The sequence below is a fragment of the Eptatretus burgeri genome, chromosome 15, assembly GCF_056783735.1.
Source record: "Eptatretus burgeri isolate ZD-2024b chromosome 15, Ebu_testis_v1, whole genome shotgun sequence".
In the NCBI taxonomy this organism is placed as follows: Eukaryota; Metazoa; Chordata; class Myxini; order Myxiniformes; family Myxinidae; genus Eptatretus; species Eptatretus burgeri.
In genome coordinates this window covers 46,995,255-47,014,863 of record NC_140975.1, presented here as the reverse complement: position 1 = coordinate 47,014,863, position 19,609 = coordinate 46,995,255, and the positions used below count along the sequence as shown (strand labels likewise).

Below are 19,609 nucleotides of genomic sequence, written 5' to 3'. Positions count from 1 at the left end.
AATTTGGAATTTGTTCATGGTGTCGGCGATAGCTAGCCTACTCTTCGTGAAAGACACTGTGGGGTCTTTAACGTCCACCAGCTAATGCTGGCAGACAGGATGATCAGTTTAACGGCCATCCGAAGGGTATTGTGAAACACCGGCATGACAGTTTATAGCTCGACTGAGATTCAAACCCAGGCTGGACAGCTTAAAGGCGAGTGTGTGTACTTCTAGGTCATCCTGCGAGCATGCAGAAAAGTTGAAGATCTCCAAAAATGGGGTCAGGTACATTTTGAAATGCCTGAAAGAGATTTGCTCGGTCAAAGACAAAAAAAGGCCAGGAGGATCCAGAAGAGCCTCCCCAAGATGAGACCAGCACTTGAAGCTACTCATCTTGTGTGATAGAAGAACAAATGAAATTAATGCAGGCCTGAATATTTACATCTCATCCAGCACTGTGTGCTGAAGGATGATTGCAGCAGGTCTCCATGGCAGAATTGCAGCAAATAAACCACTGCTGAGACCACAGAATATGGTGAAAGACTGAAATTTGGAAGTCAACTCCAAGATTGGGCAATTGAATAATAGAATCGGGTACTTTGATCTGATGAATCGAAGTTCAATTTTTTTGGATTCAAGAGATGCCAGTTTGTATGCAGAAGACGTGGAGAACATTATCCTTATTATAATTCACGGACCGGTGTTTGTGCATTTGTTTGTTTGTGAGTTTGTTTGTTTGTCACGCTATTCCTACAGTTCTAGGCCAATTACATCCAGACTTGTTGCAGAGGATCAGCACGACCCCAATTAATGTTTTGGGGTGTTTCTATGTTGCCGGTGGCCTTGGGAGGGGGGAGGGGAGGAGGACGCTAATTCTCTATGTAAATGTGTATCGTGTAGTGCCGCCTCCATGTTGGGGACGGTACTCAAGTCTCCACCATTTACAGTACAGTATTTGTTTCCCCACGTTTTCCAGTGAGGTGCTTGAAATTATATGCAGTAGGTGTGTTTTTGCTTCATGCACGTAACCCGGGTTATTTTTTTCCTATGCAGAGCTGTCAGTTGCTTATACATTGCCCAAATATAGGTATGCATCAAAGGAACGTGTTGCTTGCTTTTTTTTTTCCCCCAGGCCATATTGCTGCTAACCAACATCTTGAGGTTTATATTTCATGCTCCAGGGATTGGACCATGGAAGTACACACTGATACAGCTACAGGTAAGTGGAAAACGATTGTATGTTCTCACATGGGTACTGTGACATAATACTCAAACATTTAATTTACTTTCATATGAAGTAAATAATTCTTACAGAACCTAATTTCAAAGCTGACACTTTGTTAAGGAGAAATAACTTTTAACCAATTGTGTTATAGTTCCTTTAACAGGATACAGTGACTAGTTTTAAGTGCTCAACTAATAGGTTGTGATCTTGCCTTTTTTTGGACCATGCGAGCAGGTGAATGGTGTACTGCCACTCTTGCCACTACTTTTTCCTGTGCTTTGGGTGCTGCTCAATGCCTTTGGGGAAGCAAAAGTGCTGGTGCAATTCAGTGAAACCCCACCGGTGGTGCTGGTATGCTTTTCTACTCTTCATCTGATGAGAGCTCTTATCTATGGTGTGGTTGCAATATAGCCACTTTTTGAACATATTGTCACAATCTGTCATCTTCCTGTGTTTTTTATTGGCTGTTTGGCTGACAAGATTGGGTGATGCTTTTCAAACATGTGGAGTTTGCTGGAGCTGTTAGATTTCATTGCACGTATTTTTGTTCACTTTATCGGTCATCTGATTGATTGGAATCGCTTTGTCGCTTAATGGTTGGATTTGAAAATAGCATGAGGGTGGTTCAAGGTTGACATGGACATTTTTTTTTATTGTAGAACAAGTAAAAACAAGTGGAGGTACATTCAAAGTACACCACCCCCCATGCAAAATAAATAAATAGCAAATCCTCCAGCGCGCGACATTGCTGGGGTACCTTCGATGCCCGGCGATGTCGCCATGCAGCATGTGGAGACTGAATTGTGAGGAAGCGGCGCACTTCTGAGGTGAATGTGTACAAATGGTATTTACTCGCCATGCAGCACGTGCAGACGGAATTGGGAGAGAGTAGTGTATAATAATTGATTGCTTAATTGATTAATTTCAGAATTAAAATAAATAACAAGTGGTGCCAGGCACAACAAATCCCACCCATTTAAGACATAAAGTTATTTTGCGGATCAAATTTAAATTCGATACATCCTTAACCTGAATGTTGATTATAAGGAATATTTTAGTCTTGGTTTGAAGTCAATTAAACCATTTTTGACGACGTTATGACCGTAAAAGTCTTTTCACCTTTCAAGGCCAATTTGTAATTTTGACCGATGAATGACCCCAAAAACTTTGGACCCCACCGATCTTCACAAATATGCATTTTTCACGATAGGATTGTTAGGATTTTAAGTCACAAATAGAGTAAGGTTCACTGTAAGCTTAGTTTGAAGTAAATCGGATCATTTTTGACGAAGTTATGAGCGAAAAACTATTTTGATCTTTTCGTGACCTTGACCTTGACCTTTGATCCAATTGGACCCAAAAGTTAATGGGGTCGTCCAATGTTCATTGCCCACCTGTGGATTAAATTTAATAGTGTTTGCTAAAGCCGTTTTGCCGTAAAGTTGCTAACAGACAGACAGACAAACAAACCGGACGATTACAATATCCCACTCCCCCCCTCCGGGGGGGGGGGGGGGATATAATTGTTATTATCCGGGGGATAGTTAATTTCTTAATGAATTGGCCAATAGCATACCAAACCCGCTACTATTTCATCCGAATCTGTAACTTTTTGAAAATCAAGTAATTCATTGAAAAATGAAGAATTAATTGATTAATCAATAAATCAAAAATACCCTTGATAGCCAAATCACTTGTTCACTGTCGTGTCCAAATATCAGCTTCCGAGCTCAAAACGTGCCTGAGATATTTCCCAAATAAGAAAGAAATGAAATAACTAATGGATAAATCGATAATAATTTAGTAATTAATTAATTTATCAATAAATATAAAATACTGTTTTTTCCAAAGCACATCTTTGCTTTTGTCGCCAAATTTCAGCTTCCTTGCTCAAAAGATGGCTGAGATATTGCCTAGACAAACAAGAAAACAAACAAATGGAGTAAAAACTGAGTACTCCCTTCCTTCGGCACCCAGCGATGACGTCATGCATCGCCTCAATATGGAATTGGGAAGGAGCGGAGTACAATAATTGTCCATTGCAGAAATTTTGGTTATGATATACTGTGGTATAACCTGCAAAAGTTGTACAGGAAGTGACAAGTGTTGGTAATTAAGCATTTTGGGTAAAACCAAGAAGAGGGCCAACATAGTCATGTGTGCTTTTGAATGGAGATGTATCATCAAGTTCCTTGTAAAGCAGTACATCAAACCAGCTGAAATTGACAGGGGACCATCAATATAATTTGTTGATGCTTGTTCTTCACATAGTTGGGTATTTAATTGTACGATGAGTTTTAAAGAATGGCCATGAATTGGTGAGGATCATGAACGTTGGATATTTTTATTGAAGAAGAAGAATGTGACACGATGATATTTTGGTCTGTCATGTTCTGTCAGAGGAAAAAGCGAGCCAGCATAGCATGGGGACCATATTTGTGCATATTGGTCCTCACCACGAAAAAACAGAAAAAGTTTCACCAAAATATGAAAAGCTTTTGGCAATTATATTGTTACCTTTTTTTTTGGGGGGGGGGGGTTATATATTCCCATATATCAGATAGAAATGTATAGAATGGCATGGTCCGTGTATGAGTAGTTAGCCTATACTGATGTAATAAGTAGATACACGTTGGCTTAAGGATATCTTGTTTTAATGTGCACCATACAGGGGGTTGTGCATGGTAATTAGTTCGGGGTTTATACACACAATTTCCTTAACCATAATCCCAATGTAAACCTCTACCGGGGGTGCCGCGAGACTTGGCAACAGAGCAAGAGAGGAGCAGAGCTGAAGACTCCTCCCATGGGGCGGAGCTCGGATAGCCTTCCAGGGGCGGAGCGTTGCACGGGGAAAAAGAGGGAGGAGCCGAATTGGGCAGTTGGGTGTGTAAGATAACGGTTGGTCTGAGGAGAATGGCAAACACGACGAGGAAAAAGAGGCTGAGGAGAAAAAACTGCTGAGGAGAGGAGGTCATCCTGCCTGCCTTTTTGTCGTTCCTGCCTTGCCCCATTCATTAACCTGCCTGTGTGTCTTTGTCTCCTCATCGTCCTGCTCATCATGTCCTCATCTCCTGCTCGTGGCTGCTCTGCACCCATCCTTCCACCCGCTACCACCAGAGCTGAGTCCCCCAGTTTTGTCCCTTTCCCATCTGATATTGAGTCTGGAGTGAGGCGCATTATATTTCTTTAGATTCATTTTTATTCACATTGTCTATAATTATTTACAAGTCTGGAAACGGCGATGATTCACTAGCAATGTACACGGTTCGCCTTTTTATCTTGCCAAAACGAAGTTTTTGCAAGATATGTTAGTCAGCTTGTATGTTTTTTTTTTTTTGTTTTTTTTTTTTGTCTGTAATCACGTATAAAAAAATTCTGCAGAGCACAGTTATCATTGGAAATTTTTGTAACTTCGCATATCAGAGGCCTATAGAGGTCCCTTTCAGCGCACAAAATTTTGAAGGTCAAGGTCAAAGGTCAAGGTCACTTTGTCGCAAATCAGAGAAGTCGACGAAACCCTTATTTTTTGAGTAATTTTGATCGGATTGTCTTCAAACTTCATGGGAATATAGTTCATGGTCTGGCGCTCAGCTGATTAATTTTTGGTGGCGATTGGCCTTGACCTTCATGGTTAGCGCCTGAGGTCAAACATATTTGACCCCAAGGTCAAACTTTCAAGTTTTAGGAACCATATCGTGTAGTACCTCAAATTGAACACCTCGATGAGTGCTTTCTAGATATGTCAAGCTTGAGACATTATGATGTCATTTGGTGACGTTATGAGGCAAACGCATATTTTTCTTGGTTACTCTGTAGAACGATTCTCATCGGTATCTCTCGTAGGCAGATATTCCTCAAGGAGTCGCTCCTGGTGGATAGCAGCTCTGTTCACCTCAGTGTGACCTTAAAGAAGTCACACGTGGTCACCTTTTGGCAAGATATGGACATTGGTTTATTTATTTATTTTTGACCTTCGAGGGGACGCCACGGGCAAACTGGCGGGAATCGGGAAAAACGTAAATGATGAAAGTTCTAGTACTCGAAGAGCACTACTTGCATACCAACTTTCATTCGAAACTGTTGAAAACCCTCGGAGCTTGATGCCCAATTTATTGATTTTTTTTGACATTTTCTAAGTTCGTGACCTTGTGACCTTGACCTTGGGACGAAAATGAAATATCGAGCTCCGTGGGGCTATGCAGGTGCCATTGGGCTAACCAAATACCGAAACCCCTGCCAGATTCGACAAACCCCCTCGGAGAAGATGTAACTTGAAACCGGCTGCCCCCTAAAAACACGTGTTTTTTGGGCGTGGCTCCACCCATAATGGGCGCAGCATGCCCATTCTCAGGAAAACACAACTAGATCATGATATAAACCTCCCACCCAAATTTTATCAGGATCGGATCAAAACCAACGGAGCTATGCTCGGGACACAGACAGACAGACAGACACACACCTATAACGAATATAGTGGTCACTTGCTGACTTGTGAACCAATTATCGATTTGGTGACCCCCCCCTTCCCTTTTTTCCCGCTCCCAACCTGCCGTCGTCTCCTCACGATCACCATTCCCTGATTTATTGCTTGTGGTTCGGGAATAAACTTGTTTGTTTTAAAAGAGCTAAGGTTCTCATGTCTCTCCTCAGTTCTCATGCATGCAAACCCGCAATTAATTTGGAATATCTCCACAGGAGTTAAAGCTGTTCGGTACATCGTGGGATTTTAACCTCCCGCTGCAACGAGCTCATCGTTGGTTGAGCCGTTAATGCTAAAATATTTTTGAAATCTTAATAGTGTCATTTATGTCATTTTTGAACATTGGGATAAGCCATCAATGAACATTACTACAGTGACTTGTTATACATTGCTGTGACACAATCAGCCAGGTATGCTGTCTCAGAGCGCAACTTAATAATGCACAATAATACTCACCCTCACACGGCAATGTGATCATTACTAGTCTAGCGGAGATGGATTGGGAAGTTCCATAATCATCCCAATACAGCATAGACTTGTCACCTTTCATCTGTTTGTGACCATTCAAAGAATGTGTGAATGGCAAAGACGTCAAAACACATGTGAAGCCGCTGCTTTACCCATCCAAAGTACAGAGACATGACAGAAGTAATGAGACACCTTAAATTTCTCCATTTCATCTGTATAATGCAGTTTTACTCAGTGATTTGTCCTAATATTCGACTATTTCTTTGCAGAAACGAGTTCTTGCATCTTGTGTGACAATTAACTTTGCCTCAAACCCAGGGAGCACACAACCTTTGGGATTTTCAAAGAGGACAAGTTATTGGCCATTCAGAAGGTGGAGTCAGCCGGCATCAGATAGCTCAGAACCTTGGTATTCCATTTTCTATGGTCAATCAGGTAATTGTGCAATTCACCAGCGAAGGCAGGAAAGCACAGCTTCCCGTTCTGGTCGATCTAGGCCCTCAGAAAGATGTCTTCGAGCTGTCAAGCTATCCATTGAGAAAACTCCCCATTACAAGGCAGCTGATATTGCAGAGGAGGTCCAAGTTAGCTCAAGAACTGCCATGCGGTACCTTCATCAACCGGGCTACTATGGGAGAGCAGCAAGGAGAAAACCTCTTAGACCAGCCAACATTCAAAGGAGAAAGAAGTGGGCTGACAAGATGGCCACCAGACCCTTGGAATTTTGTCAAACTAATTTTTTCAGATGAGTCCCAATTTGCTCAATGTTTTGACAGTGGACGCGTGTGGGTCTGGAGACTTCCCAGTCAAGAGTTCTCTTTGAACCGATTGCAGCCAACTGTCAAACACAGTGGTTTTTCAGTGATGGTGTGGGGAGCAATCTGGAGCACTGGTTGGTCAGACCTTGTGGAGTGTGTTGGCAACATCAACGCTATGACACATTTCTCTCCTTGAGGATGGACATCTACCTGTCTTCTCCACTGGGTAGATGGTCAAAAAGAATACTCTGTTCATGGAAGATGGAGCTCCATGCCACACTGCAAAAAAGACCAAAGAATGGCAGGACAGAAATTGGATCAAGCGACTTCCATGGCTAAGTCAGTCTCCTGACATGAATCCCATTGAACACCTCTGGGCCATATTGGATCGAGCTGTGTGGGAAAAAGTCCAGGAAACCAACATCATGGGCAGAATTGCTAAACCTTTTTGCGTAAAGCCTGGGCCGAAAACCCACAAGAGAAAATTTCAGAACTTGTTCTATGCCTGAAAGAATAAAAACATTGAAATCTGCAACATCGCAAGTCCACCAAATACTAGTGTATGTATTTAAATGGATCAAATATACTTCAAATGTTCAATAAATAAATTCTTTAAAAATTATGGTGTCTCTTTACTTCTGTCATGTCTGTATTTTGAAATGTAGATTGTATTAAGGCATTGTCATATTGATAGGAGATGTGTACACATGTAGCAGGGGATTACTTTGAGAAACAGTTGAAGTTTCATCATCAGCCCTGTACCTTTTCATTTTCTTAGATAAAAGTCGATGTCAACCTTAAACTACCATCCCATGCTCTTGCACTGATGTCACGAGCTATGTTGAGAGATAATAATTTAATTTTTTTTCCTACAAATCGACCACACTGATCTTGGGGTCGATCTTTGGACATCTAAATGATTGCTTAGAGATAATGAAGCAATGTTCATAGATTGAGGGCAGTCTTTTTTTTTTTCTTCTTTTTTTTTGTAATTGCAAATGCAAATGAAGGATTTGATCAAGTAACACATTTTTCATATGCAGTACTTTTTCAAATCACCTGTTTAGGGCTCTAATGCTGAATAAATATCATCTTTTTATTTTTTTTCCCAGTATTAACCCTTATAGCAGACTCACCTTGTTCCCTGTCGTTTGCTAAGTTGTCCCAAGACACTATAAGCAGCTTCACTGAAGTGATCTCTTCTAAGGTACACCCTCATTTTCTTGACTTCTGAGAATGTCATTATTTTATCCCCGTTATATCCATGACATGCACCATCCCTCCAATGATGCCAACAAACCCAGTCTTGCACATGTAAATGCATTGGCCTTGCACCTTCTATCGAGGCAAGCAAAAGCTCTGCTGTCCCATTGCCTATTATCTTGTCAAATGAGCATCCCCGCCCCTCCCCACCTTCCACCTTCCATTCTCACTGCTGCATTGTTCCTATCCTTGCACCATGCATAAGCCAAAACCAGCATGCAGTTTGACACAATACCATTTGAGATAAGTCCTGTACTTTTCTTTCTTTCTTTCTTTCTTTCTTTTCTCTATCCTTTCATGTAGTACATAAAGTGTTTAATGGAATTTAAATAATGATTGATATAGTTTTATGTTGGCCCTGAAAATCATCTTTCCCTTTTGCACCAACCCCCTCCCCCACTCCCTCCAACCCCTCAATCCACTTGCAAAGTTCCGTCAAGACAATGAGGTATTTTAAATGCGGTGCATGCTTTTTACACTGGCATTGCAGAGTGGGTGCACAATGGTTTTATGGTGAAAGTTGATGGACGCCGTGATGGAAAGTTTCTATGCAGCGCCTCATTTGAGAATGTTCTGTGATTTAATTGTGGCGAAAGCATTTTGTTGTGGATGAATGTACTTTGAGCTAAATGTGCTTGTGGGCATGGAGTATTCACAAATGCTTTTTTTTTTCCATGTTATGGGCCTTTAAAAAATTTTTGTGGGTTTCTTTAAACTATCTGTCGATTAACTTTCTCCTTTATGAGATTATGGATGATAGATCCTTTTATGAGATTTAATCCTGATGTTGGCTTAGCAGTTATGGTGGTGGCTTGGGATCCTAGGGTCCTGAGTTCAAGTCCCATTCGCCGCTGAATTAACACCTGGGGGTTGACTCAGCCTGTCATCCTTACAAGGTCGGCGAAATGAATACCAGTGTAGCAGCCAAAAAGGCTGCACACTAAGGGAAGGGGGTAACAACAGATTGATTAAATCTGGTATTTGTGTGGTGTTGGCATGATGGGCCGAATGGCCTCCTTCTGTACCTTAATTCCTTGTAAATAGCTATTGCCTGTGTGATTTTTGGAATCGTAGCTATCGCCTTTCTAATGACGTTGAAGTAGTAATTGCAAATGCAGTATTTGGAAGTGCATTTTCTTACTTTTTATTAGAGATAGATTTAAAAGCATAATTTGACAGATGTTAACACAAGGCAAGTATAATTGAGTTGTTGTTGAAGCTGTACTTTTATTGGAAGAAGAACATTTCCTCATTGTATTAATTTCCTCATTTTTGTTGAATGTTCATCAGCTGTCTTTATTTGCTTTCTCCACAACAGAAATGTGAATTGCATCATTATGCTCTGCAATTATTTTTTTTACATTTCTTGTTTTCATTATTATTATTATCATTATAGTATGTATTATATACACATTCGCCTTCAAAATTGTTACTCTGCATTAAGTACAACCGATTTGCAGTTCACAATCCCTTCTCGGCTTCCCTTTTGCAACCTCTTTAGGACATGTGGCTGTACGAATGGAGGAACGTTCTTGCTATTCTGGCAGGCCGATCGCCAGCACTTTGTTGTACAGCCAGCCTTCTTCATCATCTTGGCTCAGTAACTGTATGTATCTCCAATGTCTTCCATAACCATGTCAGAAGTGTTCACTATTTGTACTTTTGTATGTTGCTTGTTTGCTGTGACCTTTAAAAAGTAATTGCACACCTGCTTTTGATATGAATGTTTGCTGTTGGCACCAATTTTGAAATGCAAAGTCAAAAAGACCCCTCTTTATCTTTTGTTTGTCAAGATGCATTTTCTCATGTTTGCTCATTTAGCAAGCCAGTTTAAAGTCGTCCCACAAGTTGGCACCATTTGTGCTTGGAGATCAGGTTTTAAATCTCATAATTATATTATTCCTCAAAAAACAAGTTAATGCTTCAATTTTTATTTTGTTAATCCAAAGTTTATTCGAGTATTTGTAGAAAACAGTTGCCTATTCCATTTGCCCACATAGCAGTCCTATTTTGGAAAAGCGATTGTGGTAAATGTTATTACATTAAAAAAAAAAAACATTTTCTGACAAGATGTGCCAACAACATTTGAGATTTATTTATTTATTCATTCATTCATTCATTTATTTATTTATATAGAAATCAATCAAGGACAAAGAACCCATACTTATGGATGGTTTACTTCCCCCCTTCCATGATGTTTTTGGCATGTTATTATGAATTGTAATACCGGCTCCCACCAGGTGGTGCTATGTGATAAACATTTACATCTGGAGAGAATTGAACTTATAAACTGAAGTGGAAACCAGACAGTTTAAATTACTATATTATTGTGGCTGCTTCCATTTTGCACATTGTGAACAGAGCCAATCTGCATTAAGTTAGCATCTTTCCATTTTTATATTATGGTAGCTGCACAGGGCCATTCCATTTGCCTGGTAAGAATCCCGGTGGGTCACTCCAGCAGTGACCATAAACGGCTGACCAAGTCAAAGACTCCTCGCCGGATCACTTATCCACTGTCACAATACTGCAATGGTGGGGTCGCTGAGTCGGCGAAGCACTACGCTGATTGGTACCACATGCCTCGTCTCTTATTCATGGACGAGCAAGCCAAGAGATGCGCGACACAGTCTGAGTGCACAATGTGAATTACCATTGCCAATTAGTCCTCAACGGACTTTCCTTAATTGCAAGAGTGATCACAACGACCCATATTCACCCTAACACAAGGTATATTTGATTGCAGTAAAGAACACAGGGCTGAAAATACAAGAACCAATGCCCAATGAACAAGAAAAATAGTAATCAGAGCTTGCAGACCCTCGCCAGAACTTTTGTGTGGTGTTTGTATAGATTTGTGTGGCGTTTGTTTTCTGGTTGATGCATAATTAATAAGACATAATTAGAACTGCCACTTTACACCTGCTGGCAGTGATGACCGGGTACCAAGATGTCCCGCTTTGATGCAACCCCACTCTGATTGGACAACTGACCCTGACCCATGCCATTTTTTATTATTATTGAATTGAATTTAGAATGGGATTAAAATAAATTCAATTCAAATCAAATGGAAGACAAAATCGGTACAGTCCTGCATTGGAGTATCCAGAGCGAACCCAAACAAGCAAAAAGCAAAAATGAAGTCATCAGGAGGAACCTGGATAGGATTCACATTTCAGCTGTTACTCCTCTACCCTCAAACACATCCAGCCACAGCCAAGTGATCCTTATTTAAAAAAAAAAATGAAAAAGAACCCAGATCAAGAAAATTAAATAACTCTGGCTGCCAGACCATGCATCCGATCAAGTTGAAATTTTAATCGTGTATTCCCTATTATTACTAGATCATAATTGTGAAGTTTCACATCGATTGATTAAGCGGTTCCAGAAAAAACATTATTTAATATTTTTCTTCAATCCAATATGGCTCCCAAACCATGTGATCTATCAATAATTCCTCAACAAACTTGTACACCCATGGCTTGGGGAACATTTGTGTGAAGCTTCCTCTCAATCTGTCCAGTCGTTCTGGAGAAGATTTTTTTATAGGTTTTCGGGTAAATCCAATATGGCTGCCAAACCATGTGATCTATGATGTCATATGTGTGACCTTTTGTTCCTCATAGATAGGTGGTCATATGGGTGAAGTTTCCCCTCGATCTGTTCAGCCGTTTCGGAGAAGAAGATTTTTGAAGGTTAAAAAACAAAAAGAATTGCCTGCCAAATTCCGTGACCGATGATGTCATCAGTTTTTTTTTTTCTGTGGACCATTTTATCCCTAGATGACCCTCAAAAATTTTCATACTGATGAGATGTAGCTGATCATACTGATTTCATACTGATCAGATGTTCTGCATATGCAATATGATGTCATAACAAAGGCACCTATAATGTCATTTAAAAATTAAACTTATTCCCCATGAGGAGTACTTGCCGTTTGCCAAGTTTCATTTTATTCCTTGGTGTGGTTTGAGGTACAGAGGTCCAAAGTTTTTCTGTTTTTCCCACTAGGCTGCCACACCACGTGACCTTTGACATCACAATTATCATTAAAACATTCCACATGAGTAGCCGCACCTATCATGAAAGTTTCGTCTCAATCCGACAAGCAGTTGCGGAAAAAAACACAGTTCTGTGCAGACAAACAAACAACCAAACAGACCCAAATGCAATACCCTCTCCTTTGGCGAGGTTAATAATCAACAACTACAACAGCACTCAGTAGAGCGCATACCACTGTCAGAATGAACAGTTTGCTTTGTATCCCACTGATAGGCCAGACCTGGATCCAGACCTGAACCAAAATCTAATCAGCTTGTTCTTGTCACCTAACCAACTCATCCTCCTAGTTTTTCCATAATTCGTCTACAACCGTTTGAAATACCATGCTATAATATCTTTTTTGGCTCCATCTCAATGGTGAACAGTCACTTAAAAAAAAATCTTATTCGAATCCAGATCTTCACCAAAATCAAATAATTTCTTCCTTGTCACACATCCTACTTGTCTACCCTAGTAGAGGAGGAGAGTGCATGGCTCTGGGGCGACCAGAACGTGGTTTTGGGCTGTGGCACGAGCAAAGGTCACATCAGTTCATGCCAAGCCTTTTCGAGCTTCTCTCTGAGCCTTTGCTCGGCGTACCCGCCTTTATTGCCTCCTCTCCATACGTCACCCATGATGCGCCATGCCCCTCCTTCTCACTCATCATTGGACCATGGGCCTGTCCGTGGGCGAGGCAAACCCTTTTGATCCCACCGAACAGGGCTGCTGGCGTTCGGTGTGGCAGTCGTGGCTTTCCCCGCATAGCTAGCTCCTCAAGGACTAGCAAAGGCTTAAAAAGAACAAAAAGACAGATTTACAAAGGGTAGAACATGAAACAAAGGCTCAAATCGACAAATCGTGGGGATGGTGATTTTAGGCACATGTATTAAGAGAGATGGATGTCGTCTTTGTATAGCATACAACTAGAAACATCTGCTTCCTATGGGAGCAGCCAGAAGGTGTTGTGTTATTATCTATGATTATTAATCCCATAGCAGCATACCTACCAACCCTACTGGCGATTTTGTTCCAAGTGTGTAACACGTTCTTCTGACAAATCACTTTATTTGGGTGGTTTTATAGGCAACAGAATGCTGCCACGATCGCTCCCAGAAAATATAAATTTCGTACATGAACCCAGGTTACATACATGAAGCAAACACATGCATACTGCTTATATATACATGTAATACATCTTGGTTATATAGTTTGGATAATTCCAATTGCACCCCACCCCAATTTCCCCAAAGGAAGAAAATGCCAAAATGGATGGAAATTGGGTTTTTTCTCAAAAGTTGATGAAATCAAACAAAACTTCAGGAAACACAACTTCAGGGTGTCCTAAGTAATCCCTGAAAATTTCAGGTTCCTCGGTCAAATTCTCTCTGATGAGAAGATGAAACATACAACAGCATACATAATGCTTTCCCTCCATTATATATGGTATGACGCATATCGAATATGATGACTACATCACCATGTTTGCTCTAAGACATTTTTAAGCAGCTAACTAAACTATTCCAAGCAATCTTAACCTCAAGGGAGTCATTTCCACAACACTTATGCCCACCTTCCTTCTTCAGACTCTTCTGAGTACCCTCGCCCTCCCCCTCCCCTGCACCCAAAACCTCCTCCCCTCCCTCTTCCTTAACAGTGTGGACCTCAAACATCCGGGGCCTTCACTCAAACCTGGCAGATCTTACCTTGCCGGTTTACACTGACAAACCAGACATAATCTGCATAACAGAAATTTTCCTCCTTCAAGACATCTCTGACTCCCGAGTGTCTCTCCCGAGTTGCTCCTTCCTCCAGTATGACAAACCTGAGCCTCGTCCTGGTGGCGGAGTTACTCTCTTCATCAAAGACTATTCGTCACTCACCATGCACTCACTGCCCTCTCTCCCCCACACCTCCAGGAATATCTCTGGCTACGGCTTCCCTCCACTCCCACCTCATGTTTATATGTGTGTTGTACCATCCACCAAACAGCAATGACTCCATTTACATCTCGCTCTCTGAAAACATGGACAACTTCTATCCTCTCATCCCAACTCTCTCTTCCTCATATGTGGTGACTTCAACTGTCATCATGCCAGTTGGTTGGGTGTGGGTACCTCCCTCACCTGCCATGGCACTTCAGCAAAAGACTTCTGTGACTCATTGGGACTGACTCAGTCTGTCAACTTCCTGACCTGGATCTCAGCCAATGGTACTCAATGTCTTCTTGATCTGATTTTGACCAATTTCCCTGAAAATATCTGCTATTCTTCCTTCACTCCAATCGGTTCATCTGACCACATGCTTCTCAAAGTAGACATCTCTCTGGCTATTATCAGAGAACCACCTCAGTGACGTCAAGTCTGGCATTTCACTCAGGCTGACTGACAGGGACTTCAAGCCGCCATCAAACTTCTAGACTGGTCTCCCATCTCTACTTCCTCCGACATCAACTCGTCTTGGGAATTCTTTCAGAGAAACTTTCTCTCTTTCTCTCTTTCTCTCTTTCTCTCTCTCATGTATATATTTATCCCATCATCTCGTCTTCAGTTGTCCAATGTTCCTCCCACCCATGGTACACTGAAGCTTGTGGTGAGGCAGTGTCCTGAAACAACTTGCCTTCGCCTCATGGAAGGCTAATCCAACTGAAGGCAATCTCACTTCCTTCCACAAAGCTCAGAACAAGTGTTGTCTCCCCTCAGGAGAGCCAAAAACAACATCTTTCTAATCTCCTCTGAACTCTCAAACCTGTCTCCCTCCTCCAAATACTGGTGGCATCTAGTTAAGTCTGTTTCTGGTGTATGTTCCCCCTCCATCCCCTCCCTGACCTCAAATAGCCGCACAGCTGACACTCCACGTGAAAAGGATGAATGCCTAAACTCCGTGTTTGCTTTTAAATATTGTGTCCCAAACCCATCGCTTTCTGTAACCACCTTACCCAGTCACACCCAGCTGTTCCTGGCCTCTGTTTTTTTTTTTTCTCCTGACAAGGTAGAGAGTTTGCTGTCAATCTTCAACTCAGATTCTCCAACCTGTCCAGACGGCATCAGCCCACGTGTCTTAATAACCTGGTCAGCTGCTCTTGCTCACCTTCTCTCTGTTCTATTCACCCTCTCATTTGCTCAAGGTCATCTGCCATCTGTTTGGAAATTAGCAAACATTACTGCTCTGCATAAAAACAGGTGCAACAACAGATCCCTGCAACTTCAGACCAATCAGCCTTCTCCCAATCATCAGCAAGGTTATGGAATCCATCATCGCTTCAGACATTAAATCCTTCCTCTTCTCCAATGGCTTGATTTCCGATCATCAATTTGGTTTCAGACCAGGTCACTCTACCCTGGATATGCTGCTTCTGCTCTCCCAACAATGGATGGAGATCCTCAATGCCAGATATTAAATCAGAGCTTCTGGCCTTTGCTTGTATCGCAAGCATGCTGAGAGGCCAATAAACTGCTTTCGTAGCACCAATTGCTCTGTGAAGATTTATGGTAAATCGAATACGTTCTCCTGGTTTGATGTTCAATCCATGTGCTGAGCATGCGTTGCATTCTTTCCATAATCAAACTTCTAGCATACGGTCTTGGTTGCACTCACTAAGGTTCCACATTTAGCACTTTCTTTTTATCTTTTCCGCACTATTTCATATTGTTCACAACATGGACTCACTAAGGCCCAGCACACGCCTCATATCAGCTGTATGATCACGTCTTTCATACCATCCTAAAACATCCATTTTTACTTCAATAGTGATTACCTTCCTCTGTCTTTTGCTCATACCACGGATGCTTTCCAGTCATGATTGCAAAGGCTACACTTATTACAGCGGCAGAATTCATGCACAAAATGGTAAACACTTCACCAAACGCACGAAGCTAAGATGGAGGGTTTCTGGAAACTAACTGAGGGAGTGAGGGGAAAAGCAGGAAAATGAGGGAGAGGGCAGCAATTTATCTAGCCGGCATCAACTGTTACAACGAACATGTTTTCATGCTGTTCAGTGCAAAAATTAAATCGCCGTATTACTCGCGCACTCGAATCGCGTAATTCCAAACGCTCGTGAACGTAAATTAAAAAGTGGTATAAATGACAGGCGCGCACTGCTCCAAAAACGCGCAAATAGAACACGCGTAAAAGGTGAGCTTACATTAGTTTGCTTTTCAAATAAACCCTTTTAAAGGTAAGAGAACTTGTTTAAACCACCTGCTTTCCGTGCGTGTGCTGTCAATTTTGGCTCATTTGGGCGACCTTGGGTAATGGTAAAGTCGAGTAATTATTGAAAGCAGTGCCATAAAAGACCATTTGGATCATCTCTCGGGACGAAAGGTCCTGGCTCTGAGGAATCCTGCATTAACTGGAACACATGCGCCAATATGTTGTAAAATTCTTGCCTTGTCCTTTATAATTGTTCCGATCATCAAACAAACAACTGATTTGGGAGGGAGTTTCACCTTTATCAGATCGTTATATTTCGTCCCCAGTTTCATCTCAAATGTGAAGATTATGCGTTTCTTCAATGCAGGATCATCACTGCAATGTTTATTAGCCATGGGTAGAATTTGTTGTCATGGTAAAATACTTAAACTTAAAAATAGTACATGTGGCTTCCTTTCTTTATGCCCAGCATTTAAAACGACAGAGCATGGACAAAAAAAGCTGGGAAGGCAAAAGAAAACCACCCAATATAACCCTTGCCAATAAACTGCTTTCGTAGCACCAGTTGCTCTGTGAAGATTTATGGTAAATCGAATATGTGTATATATATATATATATATATATATATATATATATATATATATATATATATATATATATATATATATATATATATATAATATTTTGTGTGTTTACTCCAAGTCTGAAAAGTCTCAACAACTCCATTCCCTTTACTGTTGCACCAGGTTTTATGCTGTGTTGACAAGCAAGGCATACTCTCATGGCCAAACCCCAGCCCAGAGAAAGTGGCCTTTTTCAGTAGCCGTGTTGGACCCGAGACAGATTATCCCCCTGAACACGCTTCCTTTGGCTCCGCTGATGGGAGTGAAGAGGTGAGATTGAAAGTTAGTTATCCTCATTAGAAAAGATGTGGCACTTTATAATTTGATGACTTTTTTGATTTTGAATGAAGAGCTGAGCGAAAGTAAATGCAAAGTTATTGTGGGTATTTACTGTTGTGTATAGTCGAGGCTCATGGAAGAACTAGTACACTGAACAAATCAGGACGTAACACACACATGCAAAAGGAGGAGTAGAGAGAGGGGGGGAAACACCAACAGCAGAGTTGAAGGCCAAGGTAAAAGGAGAATTGAACAAACAATGGGTGTGGGGTGGGGGGGGGCAGCAGAGGATGCATGAGTTTGACAAGATGATGCATGGGGTGGGCACGATGGATACAGAAGGAAACTCCAAAGAGGGAAAACTGGAAATTTAGAAGGAGGAGGGATTTTAGTGAGGTTAATGAGGGTAGAAAATATGGTTTTGGATTATGGACGATCTGAGATAGTGGGGAACAGCTGTCTTGAAGACCTGTAAGGAAAAATTGAGATTGAAGAGGATGTGGAAGTTGGTTCCACAGGTGGGGGAAAAAAGAGAAACAAATGAGTGGAGGTGAGCAGTGATCCTGGATTTACAGGAGGTAGTTTCACCAGAAGGGGGTTGATGGTAGACCATGTCAGCCATCCAGAAACGTTGTGTGGACAAAGCATGTAAGGAGGCAGTACAAGACAGAGACCAACGACCTGTCTGCATTGGCCAAGTAGTCGGCCCATTGACTCAGCTTCATCGCGGGAGATTCCATTAATCTTAAAGTTGCAAAGTAGAATCAAATTTTTTTATTGTCAAGTGCATTGCATCAGTGATTTATTATTTTTTGCTCTCACACTGCAATTTATTCTGCTTGTGCATTATTCAAATTGTTAAGGTCCTGTTTTTTATATATCTATTTTATTTTCTGAGTGTCATTTGGATTTGCGAGAACTGAATTTCTTTCGGAGATATCTTATTGGAAATCATTTTTTCTTTCCCTGGCATGTGCTGTGGCATTATTTACATATTTATTATCCCCACCTCAAGCCACAGTCACACCTTGACGATTTAGCCAGCGTATGCCGACGTATGAAAAATTTGTCAAACGCTGGCACACGTCGAATACATTATGGGTAAGTTTTGTATACGTTAAGAGCACGCTGACATACGTCGTAGTACGCCGAGCTCGTCGACAAATTTTAGCATGCTCAAAATTTTTTGACGTATGCCAGCATATGACGCACACGTTTCGCATACGCTGGCCATAAGTTGTAGGCACGTTACGCGATCGTTGACACACGTCGACACATGTTACTTGTAAGTTCCTCATAAGTCGAAATACGTCGAGGTAATGTTTAGCGGCAGTGTTCCAGACACCATGGGTTTTTTTTTCTTTTCTTCGGCATGACGGTGATGTTGACACTTCGATTTCCAGTGCAGTTATAATATAATATAATGTAATTAATTGGCTGCCTCTCAACGATTTAAATCATAACCGCACTAGAAATCAAAGTGTCAACATCACCGTCATGCCGAAAAAAAAATAAAAATAAAAAAAAGCATGGAGTCTGGAACACCGACGGGTTCCTCCTGTGTGAACCCCATTTTTATATACCAATTCCCCTAAACGCTGCCAATACGCCATTATACGGTAGCTGTAAGTTAGTAACACGTTCAGTAAGTTATGTGGTCGTCCGGAAGACGTCAAATACATCAACATACGTCAATATGCTTTGGAGATACGTTACACAATGGTTCAAAGCACGTTACTCATAGGTTAGAAATAAGTTTCGGGTACGCTAAACATTACCTCTACGTGTTTCGACTTATGAGTGACTTACAAGTAATGTGTATCAACGATCGCGTAACGTGCCTACAACTTATGGCCAGCGTATGCGGAACGTGTGCGTCATACGCTGGCATACGTCGAAAAAATTTCAGCATGCTTAAAATTTGTCGACTTACTCGGCGTACTACGACATATGCCAGCGTGCTTCAGCGTGCTCTTAACGTATACAAAACTTACTCATAACGTATTCGACGTGTGCCAGCGTATTCGGCAAATTTTTCATACGCTGGCTAAAACGTCAAGGTGTGACAGCGGCTTGACACTTCGATGTCTAGTGCGGTTATGATTTAAATCGTTGAGCTGCAACCTTTTAATAGGCTACACCAAGTGATCGTCGGCGATACGCTGCCGCGCGCTATGCATGTTAGACTATTGTTGGGCATAGGTTGTGAACACCGACAACACGCTAAGCATTCGTTGGTATGTTATCTATATATTATCGAAACGTTCTGTGTACATTACTAATACGTTATGCATACGTCCAACTCATTATGAATACGCCCAAAACTGGAAAAAAA

The 19,609-nt window shown here is 41.4% G+C and overlaps 1 protein-coding gene across 1 annotated transcript in view; it reads left to right on the top strand.

The window, feature by feature from the left end:
- TMEM94 (transmembrane protein 94) overlaps positions 1-19,609 on the top strand; it is a 169,887-nt gene that overhangs the window by 80,941 nt on the left and 69,337 nt on the right. The window contains exons 10-14 of the mRNA XM_085858417.1: positions 1,115-1,201; positions 1,442-1,557; positions 8,066-8,123; positions 9,681-9,785; positions 17,119-17,265. Of these exons, the coding sequence (XP_085714543.1) occupies positions 1,115-1,201; positions 1,442-1,557; positions 8,066-8,123; positions 9,681-9,785; positions 17,119-17,265 (513 nt within the window). The remainder of the gene's footprint in view (positions 1-1,114; positions 1,202-1,441; positions 1,558-8,065; positions 8,124-9,680; positions 9,786-17,118; positions 17,266-19,609) is intronic.